We start from the raw sequence: 17082 nt of genomic DNA on the forward strand, positions 1-17082 counted from the left end.
TTTAACCTCTTATTGTCATTTGTGTCCAGGTGTCACCCCTGCATCCGGGCCATAGGGAGCCCATCTCACTCACCTCCGCCTCCACACCAATGTCTACACCCTTAGCACCGGCATGAGCTCTGGCCCACCAGACCAACAGTGCAAGCCCAAGCACAGGCGTAAAGGAACACGGATGGGTAAGAAACACACCAATCAACTCTTAACACCTCAAGGAGATGGACCCTACAGACGACTCTCTGAGTGAGGACACAGGACAGCACTTGAGCCATTTCAACCTATTTGTTAGGCAAACTCTCCTTATCTTCAGGGAGCAGAGTGTGTGACAAATACATCATCGTGAGACATAAGTAACTACCACTTATCTCCATTACCAGAAGGTCGTGTAGCGCAGCAACTGAGACCCAGACCCAGGCTCAGACCTCAGCTCCACCTCTGATCAGCTGCAGGACTTAAAGGCTCCTCACCTTTAATGGGGAGGATGACACACCTCCTCCCTACGGGTGGCTTACGGGTGCAACAAGCCCACTATTAACAATAACCGTCGCTCGCGTTTACCGTGTGCCTGCGACGGGCCTAGCACAGGCATACATCACCGAGTCGAGTCCACATAAAGTTCTTAGCACAGTGTCTAGCACATAATAAGTATTTAAGAAATATTAGCCATTATTATCATTGCCAATCTTCCCAGCTTCCATGCAAGACACATATTACTGTCCTCATTTGCCCGATGAGAAACTCGAGGCTCAGAGCAAGCAGCTTGCTCAATTAACATTAGCAGTTTTTACTCTGTAAAGGCTAATCTTTATAACTACCTCACGAGGTAGGTATTATTCCCATTTCGGGGAATGAAAACTCTGTGGTGTGGAGGAGGTAACCTGAAAGGGCAGGCCCAGGATTTGAACCCGACCTTGAGTCCAGAGCTCCTGGGGCCCGCCCCCACCCACCCTCCCAGCCTGGTCAATTCCACCTGCTCCGCCCTCCTAATCCATGAGTCACAGAGAAGCATCTTCCCACCGTGGCAGAGACCGTCTCTGCCCCTGCCCATTTCACCAGCCCCACGACCCTCCGGCCACAGGGAGTTATTTCAACGATCCAAGAGAACGGACTGAGTATCAGAGGGCGTGTGACACGGCCCCTCTTGCCTTGTACGTCTCCAAGGGGCAACAAGGAAAGCAGAACCCGACGGCCTGGGACTGACCGTGACCCCGAAGAAGTTGGTCTCGTTCATGGCGTTGAGGATGATCCTGCCCAGCGTGTGGTCCGTGTAGTTGAAGTCCTGGATCCGCTGGTGCCGGTTGCTGGCATGCAGCGTCTCCATGGCCCTCTGCAGCGTCTTGGCTATGACCCAGATGCCGTCGTAGGCGTACCCGTGGAACTTGCTGGGCCCCACGCCTGAGCGCTTGTTGTTGTACTCTCTCTCATACTGCTGTGGAGTCTGGAAAACAGGGGGTTGGGAGACACCAAGTTACAGCCACAGGGACATCAGGCACGTGGTGCCGAGAGCTCACCTCCTCAACACCCGCTGCGGCCAGGCGCGGGCCAGGCTCGTTCTCTACCTTCTCTCATTTGATCCTCACAACAGCCTCAAGCGGCAGACACTGTTGCAGCCCCCATTTCACAGACGCGGAAGCTGATCCAGGCAAGCTGACTTGCCAGGGCCACACAGCTAGTGAGCGGCAGAGCTGAGGTCTGAACCCTGCTGTCCAGCAAGGCCAGCGTGAAGGAGCAATGCACCCTAACCAGGCCTCCACCTGTATTCACAGGGCCTGGGGCTGGAGTGCCAGTGCAGGCCACAGACCACGTGTCTAAATGTGTAAGTTATAGACAAGCAAACATTCTGCTCAAAAAACATTTTCTATCTCCTCATCATAATAAGTAGGCCTTCCTCACGACCTGGAGGGCCAAGTTTGAATTCAGCATTCTGGGGCTCCTCGGAGCTTCAGGCTGGACGCAGCAGCAGGGGAGCTGGCCTTCTCTGTGGCCCACCCCTGTGGCCCAGCCGAGCTCAGGGCACACCTCCTCCCCCGCCAGCGACAGCAGCCCCTTGATGGCTCCAGAGGTGCGTTCACCCTCAGGAGGGCTGGCCCAGGCAAGGGGCTGCCCGGGCCCTAGGGTGGCTCCCGCCATTTGGGTAGGGAATTCCGGGCGTGGTCCAGGAGGGAGGGGGCCAGCTCAGGGTGGGCATGTCTGGTGGCCTTGTGGATTCTGAGCCCCACGGACCTGAGAGGGGTCCTCTTAGAGCACGGGGTCTGGGGCAGGTCCAGGGGCCCGGGTTTAAGGGCTGTTCTGACCCTACGCCACGCCCCCTCCTCTCTCCTCTTCCATAATATTGCAGGGTCTGTGAATAACTCAGCAGTTAAAAAGAAGAATTTTTGTCTCCCATTGAACTGAATTTCATGAAAGAATTTCACTGGTGATATTAACATTCTGATTGTGGCCACAAAGTAATGAAACTGCCTTTTTACTCCAGTCCCTGAGGCTTACGCATCCAAATGAACGCCACCCGGGGAACCCATTATCCTCAGTCCCTCCACGGGCCTTTCTCAATCACTTCTGAACTCCTCTGCCAGAAATGTCATCAGAGCCCAGGGCTTCGTCTTCAGAAAAACTCTCCTTGGGGACAAATCACACATTGACTCATTGTCAGTTTATACTGGGAAGGGCCCTTAGAGACTGTCACACATGCCCGCTCCACCCGCAGCCTGAGGCACAGAGAGGTCCAGAGATATGCCCAAGGTCACATAGCTTGTGTGTGTGTGTGTATGTGTGTGTGTGTGTGTGTGTGTGTGTGTGTAGCTAGACTGGTCCCATTCCATCTCTGCTACTTCTCTTATTTTTGACTTTTGAGGGCATAATTGCAGTCTGAAAACCATCCCGAGTTGTTTGGGGCAGGTCTAGTGCCTTAGGAGGGAGAGGGAGGGAAAGCTGGGTCCCCCTCCGTGGCTGGAGCCCAAATAAGTGTCTTGCCCTTGGCTCAAGGTGTTACCAGAGTGGGGTCGCTCACGCATGTGCCTGTGGGCAGCCAAGTCCCTCCAGCTGTGGATCCCGCAGGCGCGACCCTGCCTGACCAAATGCGCCGCTGGTGTCCCAGCAACGGATCCGCCTCCTTCTTTTTGTTCCAGCTCCTTCGGATGACTCAGGTTTTAGTCCTATTTACAGTTTTCCTCAGAAACGCATCATGTCCCCCCATCACATTCTGTGCATCACTCAAAGCACACAGCAGAAACTTCAGACCAAGGGTTCTTCAAGGAGACAGCAGTGTCTCTCGCCGGGCCCCACTCCCTGAGACCCTCCTCACTAGTCATCGCACCCCTCCACCTGCGTCCCGGCACAGCCCTTTCCCCCATCATCCTTGGCCGTTGCTCTCCTCCCGGGGGAGCGTGCAATGGTCCATTATGAGGCTCTCTCTTCCTTGAACCTTTTGGGTCCTTCAATCACATCAAGTCTGTTCGCGCCTGAGGGCTTTGGCACTAGCTGTTTCCTCTGCCGGAAAGCTTCCTCCCAGCTCTGCGAGTTATTCTCGGCACGCGAATGTCAGCACTTGTCACTTCCCAGGACGGCTCCCACCCACCCTTTCTAAAGCCCCTCACTCAGGCACTCTCTGGCCACCGGTTGTATCTTCTTTATTGCACTTGTCACGTCCTGCAATTTTCCTACTTATGTGTTTGCTTGCTTACTGTCTGTCGTTCCACATCCCCCCCAACTAGAATTAAGCTCCATGGGGTCAGGAATGTGATCCGTCTTGGTCACTGAGGTATCACCAGAACCCAAAACCACACCTACAGAGATGCTTTCTAAGCCTCAGTTTGTCCATCCGAAAAATGAGGAGGTTGGACCAGGGGATCCAGAAGTTCCCCCCAGCGATAGAGGCAGGAGCCTGGCACGGTGGGGAGGGCACAGGATTTGGCAGCAGGCAGCACCCCCCTCCAGCCCCAGCTCTGTGGTTTGCTAAGTGTGGCCTGGGGCGGGGTCCCATCTGCTCCAGGTCTCCGAATCCTCCCTCGCTGGGGGCCGTGCGGGTTCAGTGAGTAAAGCATGCAAAGTGCCCAGGCCAGTGTCCAGGACGTGGTGGGTGCCCCACAAATGCCAGCTGCTTCTAGGAAAGGTAACCGTTCAATCTGGCCACCCAGCATAGCTGCTGGCCCAGGACGCCCTGAAGACCCTGAGACTGCGCTGAGCCTGTGGCCAGGGGTCAGCATCCTCCCATGCGTGCCCGTCCTCGCCTACTTCCTTACCTAATTTCCAATTATTGGACATTTAGTCTGTTGCTACTTTTTCCCAATTATAAAATTGCAAAAAGCATCCTTGTATCTAAATTTTCTGAACACACACTGATAATTATTTTTTCAGAATAAATTCCAAGAATTATAATTGCTGAGGCAAAGAGTATAAAAAACTTAAACACTATTCACATGTATATAGGACCAAATTTTTCTCCCCAAATATAAACACTTAAAATCGCACTGTGAATGAATGTACCCATTTCCCTGCATCTGAGACAAAAATAGGTATTTTAATTTAAAAAATCATTGTCAGTTTGTTAGGTTAAGAAAAAAATATATCCCCTTTTAATTTTAATTTGCATTTCTCTGATTAATGATTAGAGTGAGCCCTTTTCAAATTCTGACAGGCAATTTCTACTTCTTAGGTGCATTTCCTCTTTATACTATATTGCTATGGTGACAGTCACACCTTTTAATGTTTTGTCTTAATGCATTCTTGTTACTTTTCCATCTTTTCACTATTTGGCTATATTTTCTTTGATCTTTGAAAGCAATTTGGGTCTATGGTTAAATCCAGCTATTGGCTATTTTAAAAGTAATAACAATTACTTGAACGTGGATGTCTCTAATTGCTTTAGGCATAAAAGGAATGAGGCCCCTTTGACCCCTGCCTCCCTGTTAGATTTTGTTTCTAGAGCTTTCTCTGATCACGCGAGCACCTGAGGGCTTGTGGTGTCTTATGTTTGAGTCCTGTTTATTCAACCTAATAATCACATTAGGAGACGCTTCCAGAACTACTCCCCCGAGAACACATCACTGGGGCGTCCTTCAAGGCTTCTACGATCCTCCCAAAGTTGGGGTCCAGATCTGAGGTGAACATTCCCCATGTGGTCTCACTAGGAGGTGAGTGGGTGCGATTTTTCAATTTCCTTGATATAGTTTATTGGGTTATATTTTTGTGTGGACAGTAGGGGGACCAAGATCATTGTTTATTCAATTTGACTTTGGGGCCAATACAGCCTCTCTATATACTGGTCACATGTGTCCTTGTAAATCTATATCTTTTCTATCTCAAACCCTGTTCATCCAGGGGACAAGGAGCAGGAGACGGGTGGACAACACTGCAAAAATGGTCATTTACCTCGTTTCTGTGGGTAGAGTCCCTGGAATGGGACCAGGTGTAGCTAAGGCCTGGAAGGTGACCTCATTCTCGCTGTCTTTGCAAACACTGAGTGGAAGTCACTGCCCCCACAGCACATCCCAGCCTGTTCATCACTCCCCAGGGGAGCAAGCACCGATCTCCCCCCGGGGAAAACAACGACAGCAGGAAGGAAAGCCTCCCAGTTGTCTGAGAAAAAGGAACAGTTGTTCTTAAAGCGGCCTCCAATTATTCAGGGCAGAGGAATTTCTTCCATTGTAAAGATGACACCAAAAGCTGATTGATTACTTTCTCTGAGGTCAAGTTTATCATGAGATACTAAAGTTTCTGAGAAAATAACTTTATACAGTTAGTCCCGATTACTGACAGGTTGTGCTCCAGCATAATTTTTGAAAGGCAGTTGTTGGAACTTGGAACATATTTTCCCACAGAACTATGCTATAAATAGTGGTTAGGTTCCCAGGCTAGCCCACACAAGCTTGGTAACCCACAAAGTGACTAAACCTTATGAGTCTGTCATTCTAACAGAACCAAGCAGAGTCCTGCTTTCTGGGAGAGGGGAGCCTCACGGACAGAAGAGAAGCGAAAGAGAAGGACACTTCCCTTCCACATCTCCAACGGCCACCCTCCAGGATGGCAAAAGTGGCAGAGTTTCTCTCTAGCATCCCTGTGGGATGTTGGAATCACAGTCTCATTTGGATGGCGCAACAGGGGACATTCAGTCTATTGGTTCCAACACTCCTGTTTGTACATCATCTGAGGCGCTTGTTAAAGTGCTGGTGCCAGGGCCACACTTCGATTCAGGGTGACTGTGAGATAATTTAGGCATCTGTATTTTTAAAATCTAAGATTTCAAGAATACACAAATTGGTTACCACTGATTAAGTTGCCCCTATGGTCTGATTATTGGATCTTCTCAATAGCAACTTCCAGATGTCTTTTGAGCCCCTTCCGAGACTCCTCCCCCACTGGGAAGCTCGCTCCTCTTCAGGCAGAGCTTCCACCTAAGGGGCACAAGACGGACTAGGCTTCCAGACGCAGAGGTGGCATCCATCTCCCTGTGACTCGGATTCAGTAGGTTCCGTCTTCCTGTGGAGCCGCAAGAAACACGTCTGCTCCCTCTTCTGCACAAGAGTCCTTCAAGGAGCTGAGGGAGTGACAGGCGTACCCTGTCCCCAACATGCTGTTCTCCATCCTTCAAGCAAAACAGTCTCAGTTCAGACTTCTACTCTACGATGAAATGGCTTATATCAGACCACAGCTCTCACAAAGAACATTCAGAAAAGCAGAATAAAATATGAAAATAGTTATTCAAAGGCAGCAGAAAGCAACCAGGACATCTAGGACTGGAGGAGCCAGGATCCTGGAGACAAGAGGAATGCCTGGAGGTGAGTCCAGCCCTCTTTGCTGTTTCCCCTGGAGGCACTTGCTATGTGTAAGTAGGAAGGCTAGTTGCAGGAACAGAAAGTGCGGGACCAGAGTTTTCAGCAGTCCCACAGGGAGGGGAAGATAAAGACTGTATTCAGGGCTATCAGGGAGCAAGGCTTGTTGGGCGAAGGTCTCAGAGGAAGAGGAACCACAGAAAACAGAGCCCAGAGTTCAGACTGACATTTGCACTTGAAATATTTGGTGGTAGCTAAGCGGCATAAGGCAAGAGGCTGAGAAGCAGAGAAAAAAAATGGTGGCTGAGGGGCTAAGGACACAGATGGAAGTGTCTGCAGTCTCACAGCATCAAGAGGACAGAAGTTGGGACGCAGCCCAGTAAACACCCCAGGAGCTCAGCTGAGAACAGTGAAAGACGAGCCCCAGGAGTAAAGGCAACCAAGCACACCAGGCCCTAAAGCACTAGAACCGAGCCTGGGGTCACCTCCATTCTTGGTGGGTTAAAGTGACCTGCCCTATTCTAGCTGCCTGCTTGAAGAGAAATAAGCCTTCTCTGGGGAAAGATAACACCACTTGGAGCCTCTACAGCTTTTGATATCCAACTCACTTAATTGAATTTACCAGGTACACTAGGAGATAGGACCACACAAGAAAAGGAAAGAAAGGAAGGAAGGAAGGAAGGAAAGAGGAAAAATAGGCAATAGAAACAGACCCACAGGGGATCCAAAGCCTGAAGTTACCAGACATGGACTTTAAATGGCAAGGTTTATAGGTTCAAGAAAATAGATTAAAAGATAAGGAACATCACCAGAGAACTGGAAGCTATGACAGAAAAAAAGAAAACAAAGTGGAAATTCTAAAAATCAAAAGTATAATAACTGAAATTAAGAACTCAACAGACGGCTGAAGCAGCACACCTGGCTGAGCAGGAAGTAGGTCAGGGAGCTGGAGGAAAGGTTAGTAGTAAACATTCAGACTGAAGCACTGGGAGGAAGAAAGGAGAGAAAACAAGAAGTGAACATAAGACATACAGAATATGGTGAAAATGTATAGCATATGTATAATTGGTGTCCCAGAATGTGAGGAAGAGAGAACAGGCTGAAGCAATATTTAAAGGGATATTATCCTAGAATTTCCCCAAACACACATCAATCCACAGATTCATAAAGTTCAATAAAACTCTGAGAACTTCAATCAAGACAAACTCAAAGAAAACCTTGCTTCAGCACAGCACAGTAAAGCTGCTGAAGACCAAGGCAAAGACGAGATCTTCAAGGCAGCTAGAGAGGAAAAAAACATGCATCACCTTCAAAAGAGCAACCATAAGTCTGACAGCTGACTTCACAGGAAGAACAGAAGCCAGAAGACACTGGAGTGACATCTTAAAGTGCTGAGAGGAGGTAGCAGTCCATCTAGAATCTAGTGCACCTGCTTACTGTATCACTCAAAGTTAAAGGCAAAAGAAAGAACACTTCAGGCAATCAGAAACTGAGAGAATTTGTCTCCAGCAAACCCCCAGTGAAAGAAAGACCGAGAGAAATTCTTCAGGCAGAAAGAAAATGATCATAAATGGAAGCACAGAGATGCGGGGGGGAATGAAACGCAATGGAAAATGTAAATGCTTGAGTAGATCTAAACAAAAACTCACATCAGGGCCCAGAACATCCAAGAGAATCTTACAGAAGGACACAGAGGAAGGGCTAACCCTACAGGGATCAGGTCTCATCCTAACGCTTCAGTTACTAGGACAGTGCGGTCTTGGTCAAAGGACAGGCAGACAGACCGATGGAAGAGGACACAAAGTCCATAAATGGGTCCACAGTATACAGAGTCACTTGGCTTATGACAAAGGTGACACTGGTGGCCGGGGGGTGGAGAGGATGATGGACTTTTCAGCAAACGGTCCTGGATGAACTGGTCATCCACAGGGAAAAAATTAACCTTGGTCTGACCTCAGACCACACACAGAACCAATTCCATGTGGATTCTACAGCTACATGAGAAAGGTCAAGTAAAACTTCTAAAAGATAAGATAGGAAAATATGCACATGAACCTGAGCGAGCAAAGACACTTGAACGGGCACAAGTATGCTAATCAGAAAGAAGACTGATAAACTGGACCACACTAAAATGAAGGATTTCTATTCATCAAACACATCACTAAAAGAGTGAAAAGACAAGGTACAGAACGGGAGAAGGTACAAGTAACACATATAACCGTCCAGGGATTCATACGCACAATATAAAAAGAACGTCTGCAAACCAGGGAGAAACAGGCAGAGACGCCAAGTGGAAAAATGGACAAAGGACTTGACTAGGCAGTTTACAAAAGAGGACATCAAAATGACCAATAAAGAGGCGAAAAGACGCCCAACTGCATTAGTCATCAGGGAAATGCAGGTTAGAACTGAAATGAGACACCACTACACACCCACTAGACTGGCTAAAATTAAAAAGCTGACAACACCAAATGTTGGTGAGCATGTGAGCCAATCGGGACCCTCAGTCACAGCTGGTGGGTGTGTAAGCTGGTACAACCACTTTAGAAATCTGTTTGGCAGTATCCACTAAAGCCGAACATATGCACACCTTATGACTCAGAAATTCCACCCCTAAGTATGTTCCCAATGGTAATTTGCACATATATTCACCAAAATACATCAAATACCTAGAAATAAATCAAAGACAATATGTGCAAGAATTCCACACAGAACATTTCTGAGAGAAATTAAAGACCTAAGTAAATGCAGGAATATATAAAATTCATGGATTGGAAGACTATTACTAAGAGGGCAATTTTTCTTAAATCCATCTACAGATTCAGTAAAGTCCCGATAACGAACCAGAGCAGATTTGTGTGTGTGTGTGTGTGTGTGTGTGTGTGTGTGTGTCTCACTGCTCCTCTCTCCTGCCCCCGAGGCTGCTGTGATGGAGAGGGAAGACAGATACCATTTGTCAAGCGACTATAGTGTGTTTGGCACTCTGCAAGATACTTTCCTCTGTACTACCTCATCTAATCCTTATAAACCTGTAAAAGGGATATTATTACCCCAGTATTACAGACGAGAAACAATTTCAGAAAGGTCAAATGACTTGCCCCATGTCACTGTACCACTATTGATTAGATTCAGCTGTTTATAATGGAAAAAAGGTCATCAGTGATCTAAATGAGATAATTTATGCTTCTCTCTCGTGTAAAGATGTCCATGGGTAGGCAGGGCAGGGTTTCTGGGGCAGCTCCACAGTGGAATCAGGGACCCAGGCTCCTATCTTTATCCTCTGCTCTCCTAGAATGAAGTTTCCTTCTCAAGGTCACCTCTTGATCCAAGATGGCTGTTAGGACTCCAGCCATCCCATCCATATTCCAGCCAACCCAAAGGAGAAGGAAAAAGAAGGGCAAGCTCTCCCCTTAAAGGAGCCTTTCAGAAGTCCCATATAACACTTCTTCTTGTGTCTCCTTAGCTAGACTTAGAATCCTGGCCACATCCAGCTCCATGGGAGGCTGGGAAAGGTCTATTTTCAGCTGGGTGTCAACATAGCTAGTTAAAAGCCAGAGCTGTGTTGCTGAGGTGGACACAGGGGGTTATGGATGTTGGTAAAGACAACTAGCCATCTTCCAGAGCCGGCCAGTTGGGAAGCGGTGGCCCAAGATTCTAATCCAGCCAGTGCCCTTACTGCTTATGACGCTCCCTGGGCCTCCACACGCTTCCCTCCCAGCCCACGCCCCTCTGCCACAGCGCCTGTGGCCCGGGGAGGGAAGTGGAAGGAAGGGAGCTTTGGGGAGGCAGGGGCAGCGCTCTGTGACGCTCAGCTCCGGGGAGCTCTCCTGCTTTCCCATGGCTCCCTCCCTTCCCCCTGCCAAGGGCCCAGGGCTTCCCCAAAGCTCCACCTTCTTTGTCACAGAGCTCCCACTGCGGCAGTGACAACCCTATGAGATGGGTGCAGCTCTCCACGGGCCATTGGCTGGAAGTCGCGGACTCGCTCCATTTGTGTTTCCTCCAGTTCTGTCGTGGAAGCTTCCTGCTGGAGAACATTACAAAACTCTCCCAAAGAGCGAGCCTGTGCCTTTGATGGAGGAGCGGGGCTCCCTCTGAGGCCCCGCTGGTTCCAGGTTCTGTGGACACCTCCCTCTGGCGTCCTGGACCCCCTCTGTCTTAGGGGGGACGGGAGCAGGCGAGGAGTGTCCTTAGGGAGAGGCTGAGCCAGCCCAGGGAAACCTGGCCAGAACTGCAGATGCTCCCAGCGGAAACAAACCTTGACAAGTGCAAGCTGGTCCTGGAAATCACCAACGTCTGGGGAGAGGAGTGGTGATGGGGACCTCAACCAGGAGGAGGAGCCGGACTTCCGAGCCACAGCAGCTGCCCCGAGGCTGTCCTGGGGAGGTTCCGGAAGACGGAGCTCTGACTGTGCTCAGGGGAGCACAAAGGCCCGCACCTGTCCCACCACTGGAAACTCCCGTGGGCAGCGACAGACAAACGCACACGCCGGAGGGAGCCCACGACCTTGTTATTCCTCCCGCCAGGAGTCTCCTGGGCGCCTGTGAGCGAGCTGGGGCCGGCTGGGCGCTGGAGACAGGCACATGCAAGAGAAGACCTCGGAGAAGGCATTAGGGGGGGCCACCGTTCCACCGGATTCTGTGACTCTCTTCATCCGGAGTCACCTCGATCCTGGGGATTCCAGCCCTCGACGTTATTGCCATGTCACACAGCTTGCTGTAATAACCCGACAGCATGTTTACACGGAGTCAGGAACTTGCCTGTGTAAGGACTCCAGAAGTTGCTGGTCCAAATCTCTCCCTTTCAGTTGAGGAAACTGAGGCCCAGGGAGGGAGAGTGACCAGCTGAGGTCCCAGACTCGTTGGTGGGAACGCCGGGGTCAGCACCAGATCTCCTGACCACCAGACCGTGCACTCCTGTGACGCCACTGACTAGGAAGGGCCGGCTGGGCCGTCACAGAGAGGGCTGACTTGCATGCGTCCTGTTCTAAGCGTGTCACCTGTCTAGAGGGACAGCACAGCAGAGGGGAAGGGGCACTGAGTGGGGATTTAGCAGCCCTGGCTTCAAGTCCTGATCTGGCCCTGAGGTGCGGGGTGACTGCATCAGTTTCCTGGGGCAGCCGTAACAGAGTTCCACAAACTGGGTGGCTTAAGCGACAGAAGTGTACCCTCTCACAGTTCTGGAGGCCAGCGGTCCGAAACGAAGATGTCACAGGATTGGTTCCCTCTGGCGCCTGCCAGCAATCCTTGCCATCCCTTGGCTTGTAGACGCACCTGCCTCGGTCTTCACACGACCTTCTCCATGCAGCAAATCTCCCTCTGCCTTCCTCTCACGAGGACACCTGTCACTGGATTTAGGGCCCACCCAGGAAACCAGATGATCTCATCGCAAGATCCTTAAATTGGCTACATCTGCAAAGACCCTTTTTCCAGATGACGTCACACTCACAGACTCCCAGGGTTAGGAGGGGGCCGTATCTTTCTGGGGCCCACTATTCAATCCACTACAGGGATGTCGGTGTGTCCCCTCCCCGTCTGCCCCTTAGCTTGCCTCTACGCACACAGCGAGGATGGCGCGGCTCTGCCAGCGTTCGCTTGTCTTCGTGGACACCCGCAGACGCCCAAATACAGGCATCGACCGGCAGCCTGTGGCGTGCTGAGCACGGGCCCCAGCAGCTGTGTATAACACAAATTCAAATTCAAGAAACAACTGTCCACTCTCTAGAAGTTCCTTTGCCATAGACTTTTGAAGGCAGGTTGGGGAACTCGGCCTGTGGTCAGAGCACAAATCTGAGCTTTAGGAACTCCAGGCCCCACACCCTGGGGAGCGAGCATTCAACAGGAGCGAGTGTGGAGGCCGGGCTGGCACGGGACGGGGTTTGGCAAATGCAACCTGTGCGGGGATGGGACTGGGGGAGGCGAGAAAGGCGCTCGCATCAGGGGCAAAATTGAAGAGGAAGCCTTTCTCTTGATTTAAAATTTTGATATTTTGCTCATCATGGATTTTTTTTGGCATTAATTTTTAGTTAAGAGGATATTGCATTAAGAAACTTTTTATCTTGATTAGTGAGGTTTCAGGTACTCCCTTAACTTCTGCCCTTAGCCCCGGCCCTGGACCGTGAGTTAAACCTGGAGGGACGGGCTGTTTAGCTTGGACAAGGGATGCCTCTGGGGTTGTGGTCACTGCCAACAGGACCTATGTGGGCCCAGAGGGCCCTGGGAATTAAGGGAGGGGTAGGAGCCTTCTGCCACTGGGAGGACCTGAGAATCCGGTGGGAGGCTGGTCTGGACGATCTCTAGGACAGCCTGAGGTGCTCTGATGCCCGGAGGCAGAGAGGCTGCAGCCATCCCCGCGGAACTTCCACCATCTCGTAACCTGGGGAGCACATAAGAGATGCCGCCTCCCGCCTCAGACTCTGGGGGAGGGGCTGGGTCTCCCGGGATTTCAGAAGCCGCCCAGGGCCTGGCTCTGTGCCAATGGCACTGCCCCACCCCAGGAGGCCCAGGAGAGGGTTGCCCTCACGGCAGGGCGACGTGAACAGCGCTGTCCCATCACAGGAACAGAGATCTGTGGGTGAACTCAACCTCCTCACCAGCCCCCAACAAATAATTAACAAGGACAGACCCGAGAGATGTCATAAAGTCAGAACATTCTCTCCAAAAAAACACTGCAGAAAACCACCTTCCCAAAACGCGTGCCCTGCCCTCTGTGCGTGGATCGGCGGCCCTGGGGAACATCCACTCCTTGGAATGCCATTCGAGGCCCTTCTCACCGCGTCTCACAGCCTCGTCTCGCCCCCACTCAGCTTCACAGACCGCGTGTGCAATCATTTATATCTTTGGTCTTCCTTGAGTCTCTCAGTGTAATTATTATACTGTCTGCTTGCATGCTGTTTTTTTCTTAGTTTTTGTATTTTCCTCAAATTTGATACTAAACTTAGATAAAGTATGGGCTGTCCCTGGACCAGGTATCTTCTAATAAACTGCAAACTTTGACACTTTACAAAATAACACTCACTGAGATAAAATGAGTTGTTTCTGCTCATTACTCAGCATCTCGAAAAACTTTTTATAGACTCATTGATTTTTGCATGAAAATATTTCTTTCAACAATTTCTAGCCAGCGTGTTTTCCAGGATCGCTCAGGTGCCAGCAGGATCTACAGAGTCGTTTACAAAACTGTCCTAATGATTTCCCATTTTTCTGACAAATCAATAAGTCATTCTCGTAGAGTTGGCTCTGATTGAGATGAAATAAGGGATAAAAATTACTATGAGGTTTATTCTTTAAGTGAAACTGGGGTTGGGGGAGAACTTAACCACCTGAGCTCAGGGAGGACAGGAACCCCGCAGCCCGCTGTCCCCAGCTTGGGCGGGCAGAGCCGAGCGCCAGGCACCGCCGTCTCCCCCAGGCACGTGTCACTGACTCCCGGTGATGCGGGCAGACAGTGGGTGCTCCTGCGACTCTTCCACCCGTGTCCTCTTACCCGGCTCCCTCACAGCCCCGAGGGACGGCAGGGCAGGCTTAGTAACGAACCCCCAGGGGGACACGTGGAGGCCCAAGGACTTCAGCCGAGGTCCCGCTCTGTATGACAGCACCGCGGTGCTGGGCGCCATGCTAGCCACGTGGCCCCGTCGGCCGTCAGTCCTCCTCCTAACCCCAGAGGAGGACACTTTTACCCCTACTATACAAGCAGCTGGCAGGCCTCAAGCTCAAGGTCACCCCGCTGGTGAGCGGCAAAACCGGGGTTCGAGTCAGTCTGGCTGGTCTACAGCACGCGTTCCCCAAAGTCTCCTTGAGGCGTCTTTCCTCCCTCCAGGCTGACAGGAGCATCGGTGAGACTGAGAAGCGACATTCATGGTCAGAGGGGCATGGGTTGAAACCCTGGCAGAGTCTGAAGGGACCGCCTGTAGTTTGGTGCTATGAAGTTATGACTCTGTCCCTTGCAAGTCCATTGTGTTATGTGCTTACAAAGCACCCTTACCTCATTTGTGTCCCACAGTTCCCTATAGGAGCATGCAGTGGAGGGCTGGCTATCTCCATTTAACAGATAAGTGAGGCTCAGAGAGGTCAAGTGACTTGCTCAAAGTCACACAGCAAAGGCCAGAACAAGATTTAGGCACTTTGTGCCAACATCATCAGATGAGATGATCAAAGGAGATGGGCCTGGGGGCAGAAAGGGGCAGACCAAGGCACTGACCTTTCCCGAGATGGTCTTGATCTGCTTGGAGCTCAGGGGTTCAAAGTCCACGCCAATGTAGCCCTCCATGGCAGCAAGCAGATTCTTCCGGAAACAACGGGACGAGTTGGCTTCAGTGTGCACCTGCTCCCACCAGGCGGGCTCATACCAGCCCGGGATGATCCACTGGTACTTGCTTCCGAACATATTCTCCTCGTATGCCTGCAACAGACGGGGGGACCGTGAAGGCGCCAAGAGACAAACATCTGCTCGAGGCTTCTGCCCTTGAGAGAGGTGGGGGCCTCAGGCCTCCTCTCACCAGGGGATTTATTAATTTTTCTTTTATTTGCTTGGTCTCCTCATTATCTCTCAAGGGATCCAAGGCAGTTTATGGGAAACATGTGTAATAAAATAAACCCTGAATAAAAATTAAAACATAAGAGCCTGGGAAAATATAAATTATTATATCTTTATTGGAGATAAAGAAAACACGCAAGTCTACCAAAGGTCTCAACACAACATAATAAGCTGTATATTTCACCCTGAACTTGCTGGCAGCCCAAGAGAAAAGGGTAACAAGATTATTTGCATAGCTCTCATTTTCAATAAGGAGAAAACATAGCAGCTCTTCAGGGAAATAAAATGATTTTTAGGCTTTAATCCTTTAAAAAATGCCTCATATGGTGGACACTGTCCAATCAGCCGGCACGGTACCCACAGCCTCGCTACAACGAACAGATTTCATAAGGCTATTTCTGTATAGATTTTTACTGAAAGCTGAGATCATAATCTTAAAACACAACCTGGGGGGGGGGGGGGGCGCAATTTTGCAAGGGGCCAAGAAAATTGAATGCAAGTATGGAATTTATATAAGAGGCCACTTGGCAAACTGGGCAGTCTCTCTGAATCTTTACCCAAAGCATGGGGTGCACAAATCCAGATGCTAAAAAAAGTCCCTTACATTTATATGCTTTACATGCATCTTATTTGATTGTCATTCACGTTTGCCCTCTGAGGTGGTCAGGGCAGAGTTTATTATTCTCATTTTAGAGATGAGGAAAATGAAAATCAGAGAGGGAAAGTCATTTTTCCAAGGTCACACAGCCAAGGAGAAAAGTCAGCCCAGAAGTGAGGTCTGCCAACTCTTATGTAAAGCCACACTGCCTGCCTCGCATAAAACAAGTCAGCAGACTGTTCGAATGCACCTATCTTTGGCTCTAATTCTTAGCGTGCTGATTTTATATCAGGAAGAGCACGCTTTTTGACAGCTTAGATGCACCCAGAAAACCCCCTTTGTAGGCATGTCCTGTTCCATCAACACTGTAGGAACGTCACGTTCCGGAGAGCAGCGTGGGGCAGACGCTCTCTGCGCGCTGTGACAACCGTCCACATTCTAAAACGGGCGCCTGAGATGGGCCGGCGATGCGCGCCTGGGCCGCCCGAGGACGCGCCGGGCACGACTCGCGCCCCGCCCCTGGAACCGAGCCGCTGGACGCCCGGAGGCCGCGGGGAGAGGGGAGGGGGTGGCCGGCCCGCTCGTGCTGCTGTCCCCGCTCGCTCGGGCTGCCCGGCCGGGTCTGCGCGCCCCCGACCGCGCCCGCCGGCGGAGACGAGGCCTGCGGAGGCCCAGGGGTGCGCGGCCCCGTTCCCGCCCCGTGCGCGCCCTCGTCCCCTCTCTGCGCCCGGCCTCGCCTGCCCTCTTCCCCGTCCCTCGCTCTCTGCGCTCTGATCCGCCGCCTCGAGCTGCTCTGGGCTGGAGCGCAGGGTGCCCGGCCTGCTGACTGCGGCCAGGTGCCCGGGCCCCCGCCAGGGCCGCCCCCATCCCCCGGGAGGTTGCAGCACGCCGCCGTCGGAGGGCTGGGCGCGCCCGTCTCCGCGAGATGGGGAGCTCGGGGTCGGGGGTGGGGGGGGGGGACCATGTCTGCTCGTCCCCGGACCCCAGCGCTCAGCCCAGGGCCTGGGGCACAGACGGCACCCAGTGCAAGGTTGTGGAGTGACTGAAGGAACGCATTTCCAGTTTCCTCGGTCCCTTGGCTTTCATTTCCTCTGCCTCTGGTAGGAATGTGGCCTCAGGGCGGCCACCAACGGGCCGCGGAGTGGCAGTGGGCGGTCCCGAGCTCGTGTTCTTCAGTCCCAGGAAGGG

At 51.3% G+C, this 17082-nt stretch overlaps 1 protein-coding gene across 3 annotated transcripts in view; it reads right to left on the reverse strand.

The window, feature by feature from the left end:
- GABBR2 (gamma-aminobutyric acid type B receptor subunit 2) overlaps positions 1-17082 on the reverse strand; it is a 330747-nt gene that overhangs the window by 128981 nt on the left and 184684 nt on the right. For all 3 annotated transcript variants that reach the window (XM_070251235.1, XM_023629734.2, XM_070251236.1), the window contains 2 exons: positions 14961-15161; positions 1199-1435 (listed from right to left, as the gene is read on the reverse strand). In XM_070251235.1, the coding sequence (XP_070107336.1) occupies positions 1199-1435; positions 14961-15161 (438 nt within the window). The remainder of the gene's footprint in view (positions 1-1198; positions 1436-14960; positions 15162-17082) is intronic.

This window comes from Equus caballus, chromosome 25 (genome assembly GCF_041296265.1).
Source record: "Equus caballus isolate H_3958 breed thoroughbred chromosome 25, TB-T2T, whole genome shotgun sequence".
Classification (NCBI taxonomy): domain Eukaryota; kingdom Metazoa; phylum Chordata; class Mammalia; order Perissodactyla; family Equidae; genus Equus; species Equus caballus.